The sequence below is a fragment of the Ammodytes marinus genome (assembly GCF_949987685.1).
Source record: "Ammodytes marinus genome assembly, chromosome: 20".
NCBI classification, from domain to species: Eukaryota; Metazoa; Chordata; class Actinopteri; order Uranoscopiformes; family Ammodytidae; genus Ammodytes; species Ammodytes marinus.
In genome coordinates this window covers 20,383,513-20,399,779 of record NC_137224.1, presented here as the reverse complement: position 1 = coordinate 20,399,779, position 16,267 = coordinate 20,383,513, and the positions used below count along the sequence as shown (strand labels likewise).

The following is a 16,267-nucleotide window of genomic DNA, read 5'->3' as shown; positions in this document are numbered from 1 at the left end:
ATTACACACATTTTTGGAATGTTCATATTATAGCTTGTACGATACAACTGTGGGCGATTTCAGAGATAGGTTTACCTGTCAAAATACAGACATGCTTATGTACGTTAAAATGGTTACTTGTGGCTGGGATTTTTTACCCTCCTGTCTACTGGCTATTCAAAAATGCCTTCCTGAAGTGATGTCAAAGTAAGTTTTTTTTTTAAATGCATTCTAAAGTTCAACATAAGCTTAGTTATCTATGCTATGGCTGTGTGGCACGTCAGCAGTCTGAGTTATTATTAGTACAGAATTCCACTTACAAAGCACAAATCTGGTTCTTAAAAGCGAGTACTTTGGATGATACCAAATGTAGGCAGCTGGAGCCTCATGTTAGCATTAGGGACACATTTACTTGAAGTACATTTAGCCAACAATACTTATGTGTGCCCATTTAAAGACCTACTTCACCGGTGGTAATATGAAGGTATATTGAACTCTGAGAACCTATGTAGTATACATTTGCAAACATTTTTGAAATCGGTTCATCCTAGCCTGAGAAAAAGGCAGAAAGAGTGTTTAATGGTCTCACTGTCTCTAACCCTACATTGTACTAGTGTGACATCACAAAATCTAGGGTTAGGATTAACAGAACAGCTGGGCCAAGGAAAGACTAAGGGAAGAAAAATCTCATTCATTATATTGTAATAGCGATTTTATAATGATAGAACGCCAGTTCCGTATGGGTGAAGTATTCCTTTAAGTAGGAATTTAAATGCTAGAGTATATCAGTACTTCTGCCACCACTGCTTTCAACGGACATACATTGGCATGTGAACGCATCCTTGGAGGATGAGCGGCAGATGGTAAGAGAGTCATTTCTTTTGGCAGATAGGAGGAGCGCTGTGTGCTCCCTGCCAAATGAACAGGTGCTGCCCTCTATTGCTTGCCCTGTAGACTGTATGCTGTGTAATCAGTGCACATGTTCAGCAGTTTTATGCTACATGAGCGTCATCACTTTATTTTTTACCTCCCATTATTCAACTTAAAGAAGGAACAGGAGGGGGACGTTGAAAAAGCATGTGTTAGCAACCTGAAAAACCTTTGTATATAAGGCCTGAAACACTTTCCTGCAGTTTCACATCCACTATATTTTTACCTTGAATGGGCAAAATAAATTTAAACTGAATGCACCCCATCAGTGAATGCCTTTTGTTTTGCAACAGCGTTAATGTGTCAGTTAATGTGTCTACTCTAATGAGTATCACCATCGTTCATCAAGTTAAACCATTAGATTTCAATCAGACATAAAGATAAAAAATCATTTGCTGCAGCTTCAAATGACCATAAAGTACCAGGGTTGTTGTAAAGTAGATTCTATAAAATGACTTCAAAAAGTCAATTTGTTTCCACTGACTGAATCATTAGCTACATTCGCTGCAGAAATGAATTTGTGTCTCAGTCTCGCAACACTTTTGAACACAAACCAAGTGCCTGTCTAATGAACCATGCTGCAAATAACTCCACCACGGAGTCACATGTTCAAACACACACCCTCCCACACATTATCTCACTCCGTTCCCCTAGTGTTTTTTTTCATTTGAATCTTTGCTTTTCTATCTCCACTTTGGTGCATTTGAAATGAAAGGGCATTGTTCACCAGTGTCATCATTTACTGTATTATCGTCAACAGCACCAATGTTTGACCCAATACTGAAACCATTTCCTTTCCGTTTCTCTGCAATCTCTCTATTAAATAATCAATTTGACAAGCTTTCTGAAGATTTTGTACTAGAATAAAGGTATATGTATATATACTGTAGGGAAATTAAATGTGATTACTGCAACATTGGGGGCACAGCTAAAACAAACCCACAAAAGAGTTCTTCATTACATTTCCTCCTGACTTGCTTAGGACTCCTACTCCTACTTCCCTTCCCTTGCTTAATAATGAAACGTTGTCTTTGGGATGGTTGAATACAGTAATTTGCTTTCTACTCCAAAACAACTGCACTTGATTTAAACCTGCAGTGTGTAGAATTTAGCGTTTTATTTCCTAGCAGATTTTGTAGAAAGTAATTATAATATCCATAAGTACATTTAATTTAGTGCATAATAGCTGAATTTATTTTTTTGAATTATTATTTTTCCCTTAGAAAGGGTCTCATGTATGTCCATATTTCTGCATATTTTGGACCAACGCCTATTGCCGCCATCTTGAAAGTGTCATAGTTGGAATGTCATCAGGTGCATTGTTTAAAATTTAGAATTGTTCTTGTCCTTGAAGGCCACTGTAGCTTCTGTTATTATTTGAAAGGGGTGGGGTTACCCAGGGAGCGTTGCATTCTAGAACTTTGTAGAACTTTCTTGATGATGTCATATTACACACTGCACCTTTAAGTAAAATTCTATTTCATTAAGCTTTCTGGAGATATGAATACATATTAAAATGTCAAACAACCAGTGATGAGAAATGAACAGTGAAAAATGACATGTTCTTTTTAACTTTAGAGGATGGAAGTCAAAAGTGTGTGTGATATATCGAATCATAAGGAATAGATTTATGACGTCTCATGAACTGAAACAAGGTCTCTTCAAAGATCCACAATTCATCTTTGTTTTTTTGTTGTTGCATGAAACAGCTTCTTAGGAACATGAAAGATTTATAGAGGATATTTTTTTTATTAATTTTTTTGACTCATGGGAGGAAACAGCCTCGAAATGGATTTTATTTTAAATTGTTATATTTAATAACATCCATCATCTTACATCCAAAGTGACATTGAGTTGTACGTATCAAATAAACAAATACATCTTCATATACAGTATATAGAAATAATCTCATAGGGATCGTTCACATGTAAACATTTGCAAAAAAAGGTATCACTTGTAGTTTTTCTACAGTTATCTGTTAGATCTCACTCTCACTATGCCGTACCATCCACTTTACTTCACACCTACAGCCCTCAACATCAGAAATACTCCTGGTTCAAACAGAAGAAAAAGGGTTAGCCATGTCTGCCTTTAAGAGCTACTGAAGTCTATAGAGGCATGTATAACTTCAGCTTTTCGTCTTCTGCTTCCTCCCCCTTCCCTCACTGTGGCTGTGTTCGAAACGGCCTACTAACGTCCTCCTTCCTCCATACTCAACATGTGTATACTACATTCTGTCAACTTAACGATCGATTGTGTATGCAAAGTCAAAGTATACAAAAGCAATAAAGAATAAAAAAACAAAAACTTCTGTGTCATTTGAAAAGACGCAATGCATTGTGGGGCGGTTGAATAGGAAAAAGTAACCTATCAATCCAGTACTCATCTGGGCATTTCTCGCCTACACAAACTCGCATACACAACCACAGCAAACTCAAATTGACGTCAAAATTAGTATGAGTAGGACGTTAGTAGGGCTTTTAGTATGAGTAAGACGATAGTAGGGCTTTTCGACCACAGCCTATGTTATGTATCCATCTGGCGGGGACACTTCTCTTTCAGACATAAGCAGCGAGGCACTATAGTCAGACTCAGGTCTCTGGTGGGATCCTCTCGATGGATTCAGAGGACGAGTGTGTGGACCGAGAGGGGAGATGCTGCGATGCTGGAGGCCCGTCCAACGCCGAGCGCATCAGGGGCAGGTAGATGTCGTCCATGTTTGGCAGCACAAATACTTTCTGGATAAGCGTGAAATATGTGAGAGAAGAAAATAAACAATTAAATAAAGCCAAGAAGAGCCCGGTAGGCAAAGACAAATTATTGTACATAGTTTTTTTTTCTTTTTTTTACCTGGAACTCATCCTTCAGTTTATTTTCAATCCACTCCGTCACGTGACAAAGCGTCACCTCCCGCTCCCCAAGCTTGGGACGGACATGCAGGTCCAGCTTGGGTGGCGAGCAGAAGCTGTACCTATACGGAGGAGGAGAACGTCATGTAAATGAGCAGAACGGAAGAATGAATGGATGTTCTTTTGGCAGCAGCAGACGAGGAGTGAATCGTGAGTCACAGCACAGAAAGTCACAAACACACAACATGCTGCGGCTGAGCATTTGTTTCGTTTTTGAACAAGCATCGTTTCTCAAGTCGCAGTGCATTTAGGACATGCAGTTATTGGTACATCAGAGCAAAACATATTTATACATTATATATACACTACAGCCCCGGAAAAATTTAAGAGACCAGTCTAGATTTTTTCTTAAATCTTTATCTCTACATTACTTATTGAAAATGCTCTAAATGACAATATTTTTATTGTGAATTTGGTAGAAATGTTTTCAGTTCGGAGCTGTTAATGTATACTGTTTGAAATAAGGAAGGTATATTGTATCAACCGAAACTATCGGTACACATGTCACTTTAGAAACTCCTTTATTTGTCAGGATATAATGCAGATTTCTAATTGTGAAATCAGTTGACGGTCAACTTTCAAAAGAGGTGTCAATTTGCCCTAGACTTTCATTCCATAGATAGATAGATAGATAGATAGATAGATAGATAGATAGATAGATAGATAGAATAGAATACTTTCTAATGATGTTGGAGCTGGCACTTTACAGTACAAACCCTGAATCTACACCCGGACGGGTGTTTATTAGGGACCACTCACACTAAGTCTAGAACGTTTGGCTAGTGTGACCACGCCATCCGTATTCCAGCACGGAACAGCCCCTTGGCCACGGCACACTTTGGAGAGGTGTGCCGTGGCCAAAGTACAGATGCTAATGAGATGACACGTGCACAAGCAAGCGCACAGGCGGCGTTCCCGACGTGAATTTATTAAGGATGCATAGTCTGTTAACCAGTGGCGTAACTTTGATGTTCATATTGGTGGGGACACATTTTGGCGAAACGTCACACAATTTGGCGAAACGCCCTCGCCCCAGATCCAGCATCCAACCGCTCACTAGTTTATTAACCAAACCAGTTTTATCATGTATCTATGTACAGTTTAGTCAAGAGTTGAGCGGCTATCAATCGTTTTGTACTAAAAAACGTATTATATTCATACATCATTGGCTGCTTATGTTTCACAGTAGGGCTGTCCCCGACTCGGAATTTCAGTTTACGAGTGAACCGGGGAGTTGGAGCGCAGCTGAAGCGCGAGCGTGCCCGAGCCTCGACGAGCCGGTGAGAGAGAAACAACACAGAGCCGGTGACGGCTACAGAGAATGGTGATTTGCGCGAGTAAAAAAGACAAGATGCTCGCGGTCTACGGGGGCTTAATTATTTCCAAGGCGACCTATCTTTACTACAGCACATAGCAGAGCAGAATCAATAGGCCATATATGGTGCGAAATTTGCACAGTGCTTTGGTTCTGCTTTCTCCTTTCCAGTGGCGTGGCGTGGGGATTTTTGTTTGAGGAAGCCAAGTGAGACAACACCTTTAATCTACATGTGTATTGGAAGGTGGGGGACAGAAAAGAGTAGGCTACGTCGCAGCTTGTATTTAATGTAGGCCTAACTACAAGAGCTATTATAGCGCCTGGTCACTTTACCAGGACTTACACACGCCTGTAATCTGTCCGACACCGCTCGTTCGCTCTCTCTCTCTCACTCACTCACTCACTCATTCACACACTTCCTTATCGTCTTATTAAATTATACATTTTATTATAAATGCACCCCCCAACCCCGACCGGAATGCACAACTAGCCGCTTATGCCCAATGCAGATTCGAATTCATTCACAATATAATTAGGGGACGTTTAAGGCTATTTTAAGTTTCACGTTCACATGAGACACGACTCACACAATCAGTTGTAGGTGCTTGACATACACACATACTTTTTATACATCCTTTTCGTTTAAGAACTAGGCCAAATGTTCATTACAACACTATACTTAAGACAACCCAGAACAACTTCAGTGGATATACAGTAGGCCTACCAATGCAACTTAATCCAGGCAATCAAGGCACAATTAGCAATAAAATAACACAAAACATAACACATAGTTACACAGACAGTTAAGGGAACAGTTAACCCGCGCCGGGAGAAGGTGTGTATTTTACTCACTATTTGTAGAGGAAGGCCATTAGCTGAAGTTTGCCGCTACCAGCTAGCCACTCGGTGCGGACATAGTTATCCTCACGGAAAGTGCGATAAACTTTCTTTCTCTCCACACGCATTGGCCTGCCGTCAGATTTGATTTTTAATGGCTTCTCAATTGGCAGTTTGGTAAAATAATTTGTTACTAAATACTCAAAATCTCCACCCTCCATAACTGTTCTTGCTAATATGATAACAATGCAAACATGCTAATCTCCCGCTATTGTTATTGTTGTTAAATTTCAGTGACGTTGATAATGATGCTTTGATTTGATTGGTGTGAAGCCAAAGGCCGAGTGGCTTCCCTTGGCACCCTCCTGACCAATCACAGAGGGCAGTGTCATGGCAATAGCCTCACCTGATTGGTCAATTCTTTTTCTTTTTTTTACCAAGGGAAGCCAGCTCAGCCCATGGACAGCCTGGCTTCCTCGCAGACATGTGCAGTGTCGTGTTTCGCCGCGTCTTCAGAATCTAAATGTAAAGGGGCGCTGTTTCGCGCATTATCCTTCTCATATTGGTGTGGACAATTTCAGCACATTTGAATATTGGTATGGACACGTCCACACCGTCCATACGCAATTTTACGCCCATGCTGTTAACGTCCGCTGCCTTACTAGTCGGCACCAGAATTGCCCACCACTTGGACTTGTAGCTACATAAAATGTGTGCGAATTAACGTGTGTGTAGGCTTAGGTGTGGGCTAATAAAAGGGAGAGAGCTAAATAGGTGAGCGCAGAAAGCAAAGAAAAAAGGTTTTCGTGGTTCGTCAGATGATTTTTTTCTTTTTCCTCCCGTCAGCTGTCAAAATAATGCCTTTACGCATGGCGGTTGAGAGTCTGCACTAGTCCATTAGCATTAGCAGACTTTAATGTGTTTTGGATGGGTTTCTGTCTGATTGTGTGTATTGGGACCATCTAAATCAAAGGGTTGGTTATTAGGGTTTCAGCCAGTGCCTGAATACCTACTTACCATATCCTGTCTGTGGGCGGCGGGGGCACGTTGACGACCAGAGTACCCGACAGCTCCTGGACCTCCACGGTGAGCAGCAGGGGAGTGTTGGACATCTCCTCAAACTTCTTCTTAATGAACTCGTTCTCCGTGGCCTTCTGGAAGTACTTGGATTTGGCGATCTTGTCCATAAATCGCAAAATCTTCCTTCCAGTCTTCCCGCCCCCTGTCCTGTTGAGAAAGTTGGAGGAGTTGTAAGAGTTGTCAGTAGATGTTGTAAATGGAGTGTGCAAATCAGACGAGGGACAAGGATCTGAGATGTAAATGAAACGGGAAGCCATCTGGAGTGTGATGTCGGATGTGTATTCTCTGCTTTGGAATAATCAGCAGCATGCACGACACAGGAGGGGAGAGAAGTAACTAACACGTCATGGTGTTACTTTGCTCAGAGTCACACCTTATCCCTCGGTAAGCTGTTGATGTATAACATCTTTCAATTGTGTTAGTAGCACGTACAAGTATATCTTCCATTTGCAACAATCTCAAACATACTTTGAAACATCATTTGGTGTAAAACGGAAAAAAAGAGTCATGCAACACTTTTTTTTTCTCTTATTTTTGTAGCATATTTTCATACCCATTATTGCAATATACAGCCTTTTGTGCTTTTATATTACAGTAGTTCATATATCAGCTTTTACCCATCAGTATTTGGTGTGGATCCCTTCTCTCCCACTAGACCCTGAGGCTCGGAGAGAAGCAGCTCCTCCTCATCCGACGAGCCGGCACTGGAGGACTCCTCGTCACTGTCCGCCAACACACTGAAGATGGGTCTGCAGCTGTGAGCAATGAAGCAGACAGGTTAGGAGAGGGCACAAGGGTTAGAAAATGACAGTACATGTGGAAGCGTTCATACAAGGGAAGTTTCCCCTTAGACCCTGATTGCTGCCTCAACAGACTAATGGACGGATGTGTGTCTGTATGAGGTAAGGCTCTAGATGCCCCCACAGACAGCTAATGTAAACTAAGCTTTGCCCGGACTCTGTAATCCCAACCACCGCGGGGGTTGTGACAGGCAGGTCTTCGCTAATCAATGTAATGCGGCGCTCCCGCTCTGCAGCTCAGAGACGGGAGGGATCAGGGGATAAAAGATTGGTGTGTTTTTGTGTGTGTGTGTGTGTGTGTGTGTGTGTGTGTGTGTGTGTCTGTTTATGTGTGGAATAGAAATAATAGGAATAATAAAAAGAGAGTTTTCTGGTATGTGGGCTATCACTCCTGCTGCTCGGCATGGGCAATATGATGAAATCATAACACTATTGTAACGAGTAATAGAGGTCAGCAGACAGACTTGATGTGTCTAGACTACCAGATAAGAAATTGAAAAGGCCACATCACACGGCCACAACACACTCTGCATTGTCACAGAAAAACTGAACTGAGCAGAACTGATCTCAAAAGCTGAAGCAAGCAGATTGATCATGGAACTGCTAAGTTTGTGTATCTGAATCCGAATCTGATGAAAATGGGGGTGGGACCTAATAAGCCTTTGGCTTCTTCCGTCACCCTTCGGACAACACAAAGTAAGATGTATGAATATGTGAAAGAGAAAATTGTGTATTGTGTGGAATTGTCCGAAAAACAAACAAATAAAAAATAAATAAATAAAAAATATACCATACTATGGTAGAAACACTGTTTTTTAATGTTAAAGGGGCACTTCAATGTATTTCACAGATAAAGAACAGCAATACTATTCACCGTTTGTAAAAGCAGTGGTTTAATCTCTTCTTTGGTTTTAGGAGAGAGCTTTTCTAAAGTTTTAAGAAGATACCCATAGCAGATGTCATCAGGCTGGGAAAGTCTAATTAAAGACCATATTGAGTTGCATCATGGGGGGCTTTAAGCTCTGGCGTTTTTTAAGCTTCACTAAGGACTAAAAGTCAGGATATATCTGATGAAGCTGTCTCTCTCTCTCTCCCATAAAACCCCAAAAGCTTTACAGCTGTGCAGTACTACATCAACAGAACACCCCTTTATTATATATTTTTTGGGTAAAATTGGATTAATATGACTTTTGCATCAACGTGAATAATTGTCTTGATTTGTCAGGTACAAATCAAGACAATTATTCAGGTATTTGTCATTCACTTGTTTAGCTGCTAATTGCTAACAGGCAAAGCTGGTTATTTTCTCCATAAACTACATCACAGTAAACGTCATTACAAAATGAGGAAAATGATTCATTGTCAGGGATACTGGTACTAGTAGTGGCTGTTACCACACATAACAATATCACATGCACATAATATTAACATACAAATAGAAATGTAAAAGAAACGGGAATCAAAAAATGCTAAAGTTGTTTATTACATTTTTTCAGAAAAAAGCATATAAAAGTGTACGTCGATGACAGGTACAGTGTGTCATGTGTGCACAGTGTAAGCATGTATGTGTGTGTGTGCAGTATACTGACCGTGGGCTACCAGATTCAGTCACACAGTCTGCGTCCTGGCCGCCCTCTTTACCCAGCTTGGACAGGTTGAACTTGGTCTGCAGGGTCATTTGCAGGGAACCAGTGTAGACCAGCTGCAGCTCCAGCCATAGGCCTACACCAGGGGACAGTGCCAAGAGGTTAACCACAGAACCAACAAACTGAAGACAAGCCAACGCATAATCTGGACATGCGCCGCTCAGTGGGCAGATTAAACAGCTTTGTGATTATCAAAGACTTGAAATTAAATTTATGACAAATTACGATGGATAATAAATCCTCCCACGCAGGATCTGACTGGACACGTGTGGACTGAAACCAGGGAAAAGCTGGAAACTGGATCATTGGATGACGCGCGGCGTTGTGTAACAGCAAAGTGGGCAGAGAAACAGCAAAAAAGCTCAGGTCGCGCACGTAGACACACTCTAACACACTTAAATTCACCTCGTCATTCAGAATGGTGGCTGCCAGATTTTAAAGCACACACACACGCACGCACACACACACACACACACACACCAAGCCAATAGGCTCAAAATGTTGAAGGCAATGGCTTTCCTGATCCATAAAAGATTACAACAGGATAACATTGTCTGATCTGATGCTCTACAGCAGTCACATGAGCAAAGGGTCATCTATTCACTCATCCCTTGCCGTTACTCTATGTGTGTGTGTGTGTGTGTGTGTGTGTGTGTGTGTGTGTGTGTGTGTGTGTGTGTGTGTGTGTGATATCTCCAGTCTTCACTCACCTCTGTGGTTGACCTCTGGTCTGGAGGTAGCGGTGATTTGTGGCATAAAGTGGCCCATGTCCAGCTCCGTCAGGGTCAGCTCATTCATAAAGTAAGGCAGCTGTAGAGAAGATATCACACCAGAGCTTTAAAATGATGTGACATGTGTGACAGTTGTAGTTGTGTCTCTTTTAAGAAAAGTGAACTGCTCGCACTCTGATTTTGCTCAGCTTCTTCTGGATCTTGTTGGAGACTACGTCGGCCCAGTGCTTCTCTCTCATGAAGTCCCAGAAGATTCGACCAATAAGAGCGTTAACCCACGCAGTCTGGCTCGTCCCTGAGTGCTCTGATAGATCACAGGTACACTGTAAAAAAAAGTATATATTTTAAAAGACATCTTAGTGAAGACAATTCATCAGGTAGAAGTGTAGTGATTTTCGTAAATGTTTCAACACAAAAAATCCCTGATAGTTTTTTTAGTGTCTGTAAGCAAGACTTACATCCCCTCTGATGGTGGGGCTTGTTTCTGGGCTGCAGGCCCCAGAACTGGAGAGGGGGGTATAGTCCTCTGCAGCCAGGAGACGGGCCATGTAGCTGTGGTAGTCTAGCAGGGAAAGGCCCCTGGTGCTACATGAGGTCTGAGGTGTGGAGGGGGCATCCTCATCACTGCTGCCCACTCTGCTGGGGCCTCTGCTGCCCGGGGCATCGCCTGTGGCACTGTCGCTGTGTGCCTGCACTGGGTCACCTGTGGTAATAGACAAGACATGTATCTGGTTATCAAATGCACAGTTTATGGCACTGTTTATTCTTTTATTTATTATCAGTACTTTGGCGTTAACTAACAATTGAAACGAGTGAGGCAAAAAGGATGTTTCAGACAACATGAAATAACAGATTTGTATTAGAAGAAAATTCAAAAAAATTAAAATGTCTTTTAAATTAAAAGATTTTTTTTTTTATATCTACTAAGATATTAATTTTCTCCCAAACAAAGGCAGTGCCTTTAATAAATGCTTTTCTCGTGCGCTTTGCCCTGTCAGGTCAACAAACAACTGTGAGATCTGTATGCGTTGCCCTTCGAAAGGGATTGGCTCTGAAATGCAAAGAATTGGAGCATGTAATCCATAATCCACACACATACATGGCTTTTGTATAGATGCCCTATCTAGAAGACTAATGCATTATCAACGTTTCTCGTACCCGATCTGGACACACATCTGCCAGGTCTCTGTCTCTCCCCCTCCTTCTCCCTCTCTGTATCCACGGACGCAAACAGGAAGTGATGAAACCACTCTTCTTTCTCCCGTCCAGTGCGCCCGAAGAGGTAAAGGGTGCTGGATAGATCATGTGCGGGTTTGGAGGGACTTTCATCTGGACGTTTTTGGGTTTCAGCTCCTGGCTCCTCTCCCCTACCCTCTTCTGACCCTCCTCCCCCGTCCTCCTGGGAGTAAGCTCCCGCTGCCAGTTGGATGCAAATGGGGTACTTTGGGTTCCACACCCTCTTCCGAGCCAACGCAGATGGCAGCAGGAATACCTTCGGGGCACAGTGGATGAGTTTTGTCATTGCAAAAGACAACTGTTGAATGAGAAGTGCAGTCAGATGTCCCATGTACTCTATGAATTATTATTAATTAATGCTTGAACAAATATTAGTTGTGTTTCTTCCAGTGAACCTGTATAATAACCTTTACTTCCAGTATGCATTTCTCAGGCTTTGTTTGTTTTTCTCCCAGGGCACTTCTGTCAATTTCCAGCAATGCACTAAATGTATTTGTAAATCCCCTTCTGAGAGGGATACACAGAAAGACACTGTTTTTTTAAAGCAAGAGCTCAGATACAGAACTGATATTCTGCTAACACAGCTAGGCAGCCATCATACTTTGCTATTTGCAAGCTGAAAAGACCGTGACTTGACGAAGGTGGCCTCCAGGACTCTCTCGTCGTACATGGCCCTGCGGCTAATGTTGGTGCGCGGGGAGTCCAGGCGGAGACAGCAGCCCTCCAGGGTGGCAAACACAGAGTGAGTCTGAGCTGAGTGGTAGGTTTCCGGGTCGTAATCATGTATCTCATTCATCCAGCCCTGGAAAGGTAAAAATTAAGAGTTACTTTCAGTCAACACAATGCACAGTTTGAAGTGAGTAATTATCACTAGCATGTGAAACTGTCTCAGCCTAAACATCATCTTATGAAGTTTATTATCAGCATAACAATGTAATAACTTGGTTAGGGACAGGGTTGTGGATCAAACAATCCTACTAAAACTGGTCTGAAGTGTGTATTGTGGTGGCTGCCTATGAGCTGATAATGACCCGACCTTAATTGCTACAGTTGACTGATAAACAATGATACTGCAACAACATACTAAATGTTAATACTTTATAAACATCAGTGACAGGTTCTGCCCTCATCTCAGAAGTGTGACCACAGTTGAACACCATAATTATCCTTGTTCAGTCATCTGATTAGCCGAGGACCTCTGAAAAAGCTTCCCAGTTCTTGCAGCTCTGACCTTCCCATTTTTGACTCAAAACTGAGCTGCTAACGACCAAACAAGAGAATTATCCTAACACAGAGACAGTACAATCCCAATTTAAAACCACCAAGACACTCCAGCAATGGCTTGCGACGCGTCCTGACAAATTACAGCTTCCTCCTGTCTGTATCCGCACTAATTGGCTCTGGAATTGAAAGTGTCTCGGTGGTAGCGGACCTCTACTGTTGCCTTGTGTCAAGCTCAGCCAGAGCCAGAGCAGTAATTAGTACCACTGCAGCACAGGCACGCCACTCTCAGAACTTTTAATCAGTGTGGGGAAACAGTCATCTGAGGTGCTGAAGTGTCCTGCCGAATCGACAATGTTCTCTTTCCGAGCAAATTAGCACAAGTGAAAACTAATTAAAAGTACTTACTGTTTGCAATAGCCTTAAAACATGCCCTTCAAAGTTCACTCAGAAGTCAGTCACTGAGTACATTTCAAAATGATGTGTGCACTATTTCTTCTTATTTCTTCTCGACTAAGAATTTTTCCAAAAATGATAACTTCTTTTAAGAGACAAAAGAGTTTGGTTGTTAGAATATAAAGTCTGATGATTTATTTATTATACCTTGAAGTGTTTTTTCTCAGATGTTATTCATAGAAGGCATGTTGAGAAATGTGTGATTATTGGAGTGAGACTGAGGTGTCTGAAAACACGTTGAGAACATACGTACAGTACATGCTAAATTTTCTTCCCTTATGACTCCTCCATTTACCTTGAGGGTGTCGGGCTCAGAGTTGACACCTTTCACTGTTCCCTCTCCTAACAGCGTCTGTGCTGCTCTGTATGGAGGGTCTGAGCAGCGGGACCTGGTAGTACCCATCCTGATGAGCAACAATCCTAGCAGGAAACCCAATGCTAGTCCCAGAGCAAGGCCCGAGAAATACGGACTGAGAGGGAGGATGAAGTATCCATAGGACAATACTGCCACACAGAATAAACTCATGCGTGGCAGAGGATGAGGAGGGTGAGAAAGGGTAGAAGTCCTAATCAGGGGTGGTGCAAGGACCTGAGAACTGGCTGGTAATCTCCTTGTCTGCCTGTGAGTATCATAAGCTAGCACTTGCATTGTGTCACCGTCTGTACGTATTTCCAGCTCCTCGCCCCTGTGATGTTGCCTGTTGTGATGCACAGGACAGGGGCTATGGTGGCTTCTTCCAGGATGCCTAACTGAAGGCCAGTCAAACATAGGCAACCCATCAGCATCTCTTCTTTTGGTGTTCGTCACTGGAGATTCAGAAAGAACCGTGTCTGTGCTACCTTCTCGCCCCAGACCTCTGGAGCTGCCCTGATGAGCCCCCTTGGTCTTACCCTGGAGTTTGGGGCTGCCTATGCTCTCCTCTCTCCTTATCTTACTGAACATGCTGCTTAGAGGCTCGTGCACGGCCTCCGAGAGCTTCCTTTTGGTGTCCTCTAACTCCATTTTAAAGAATCCGGCTTTCGGACCCTCTCCGCTTGGGGAGAGTGAGCTTGGAGAAGGTGGTGCAGTGCGAGAGTCCCCATTGCTGCGGGTGAACTGCTTCCACAGGTGGAGGTTGAGGCGGGAGTCTGATTTTGACTGGGACACCTCGGGCTCTGAGCAGGGGATCTCCGTGGAGATGGACTTCACAAGGCTCATAAAGGGCTTAGGCCTGAGGGTGGCGCCTTCTTTGAGCTCCAGCTCTGTCGAGAGAGACTTGACCAGGCTTGCCAGGGGTCGTCGGGATGGTGGTCCTGGGGAGAGGAAGCTTGGGCTGTTGGCGGAGCAGTTGCCCAGAGACCCGGGCGATGAGGGCGAAAGAGGGACATGGAAAGCGTGGGACTGCAAAGCTCTGTCATCGTCAGCAGAAAGCTGCTTCTCCTTGGAGAGTGATATAGAGGGGCAGTCATCATCGTGGTCAAGGGAGAAGATGAGCTCACTGTCATCCATGCTGTCCCATTCTCCCTCTGTCCCAGTCAGCTGTATCACAATCCCTCGAGGGAGATGCCTCTTGGTTCCATGGGAGGGGTTGCTGCCCGGGAAGATGCCAAGATCCGGGCTATGGGAACCCCGGAGATATCCGCTCCCTTTATCTTTGCTTCCACTTTCTTCATTTGTTCCACTCTCTGCCATTTCTAGACTTTACATCACGTAGGCAAGGCACCTAAGGGTCAGTGAAAGAGAACAAATAAGGGACATGGTCAGCGACATTTTAAGCCTCGGAGGCGGAACAATAAAATCAGTGAGGGAACAAGCCATAGAGAGATATAAAGGAAGGGCATTTTACCTACGCTCGTGCCTGGTTTTCACAGAAACTGCTTGGTCGTGCCAACTCGGCATTAATGTGTGAATGTCACATAGTAAATCCCTGAAGAGTTGCAGAAATCGACATTAATCTGAAGACTAGTGAAAGTGAATCAGATCCAAGCAAGCACCTCTCCCATGGCTGTCGCTCCACACACTGAAAGAGTTTTTAAGTCATGCAAATGTAGACAAGACAGTCCTCCCTCAAAAGTTGCACAACTAGGCAGATCATTCTTGGATCTAACGTCTTTCTGATCTCATTCAATGTCTATGTAGATTTCATTCAATTTAATAGCAGGGACTTCCTGTGCATATGAACATGAGATTAAAATAAGTATGATTTGAGTACAGATGGAGCGTATCAGGGACAATCATTTTGGCATTGTAAAATTGTAATCTTCAGACAATAACATAATTATTTCATGAAATAACAGGTGTCGCCACACTAGATTCAGCTGTATTAACCCAAAGAAACAACTACAGCATCTTTGGGTCTCATCCCATGAAGAGGTAACTGTCCGTCTTGTGGATTTATGTAACCCTGAGATGACTAATGAAGGGAGTTTAAAGATGCTTTTTGTCTCTCACTTATGTGGCTTATCAATGTTAGCAGCATTGCAGTGCACATTATACAGCTACTTACTGACTTTTCAAAATGATACCACCAAAACACCAACACAGAACCAAGAGGCTACAAGTATATTATCAGCTGTCATACTGTGGAAGAAACGAGCAGTTCAGGTTCACTGGACACCAGCTGAGAGGCGTCACACAGGCCTGTTGCTGGATCATGTGATTTGATGTCTCTCTGGGTCAAGTGCACTGCTCTTTATGCAAGTTAAACCCCACCTTCAACTGGTCAAATTTGCATAACTATATTATCGCGCTGTCTGGCACAATTGCAACAAATTCCACAGCAGCTGGTGGATTCCAACTAATCGGATCTGACCCAAAATGGATGGTGGTGAAATAAACCCGCCAGACACAAATGCAGCCATGTGGCATTAGAGCTTCCTTATACATGTTCACAGGGTGGGAAGAGGGAAAAGAACCTGCACAGTGCCAGAAACAACGCATGTACAAACACACTGGCAGACACTCCCATTTACATTAAGGAGGCTAGCCTACTATTAAGCCAGCAATGTTTTGTCCAGGCAGCACTAACAGGACAGGCTACTGTTGATATATGTCATGCTTAGCATGACATCACACGATGCTAAAAGTTGGGGGATCAACAAAGTCGGCAGAATTTATACTTTTGGGGACCATGAATGTGGCAAAAAA

General features: G+C 42.9%; 1 protein-coding gene across 1 annotated transcript; it reads right to left on the bottom strand.

Annotated features, from left to right (window-relative positions):
• Positions 1 to 3,500: 3,500 nt before the first annotated feature.
• On the bottom strand, positions 3,501 to 14,812 carry tex2l (testis expressed 2, like; the record flags this gene model as incomplete). The annotated part of the gene is made up of 11 exons (XM_080048999.1): positions 3,501 to 3,647; positions 3,760 to 3,880; positions 6,988 to 7,197; positions 7,668 to 7,805; positions 9,440 to 9,572; positions 10,207 to 10,306; positions 10,401 to 10,550; positions 10,686 to 10,930; positions 11,386 to 11,719; positions 12,065 to 12,265; positions 13,436 to 14,812. The coding sequence occupies 11 exons, from the start codon at positions 14,810 to 14,812 to the stop codon at positions 3,501 to 3,503; spliced, it is 3,156 nt and encodes a 1,051-aa protein (XP_079905125.1).
• Between the last annotated feature and the right edge of the window lie 1,455 nt (positions 14,813 to 16,267).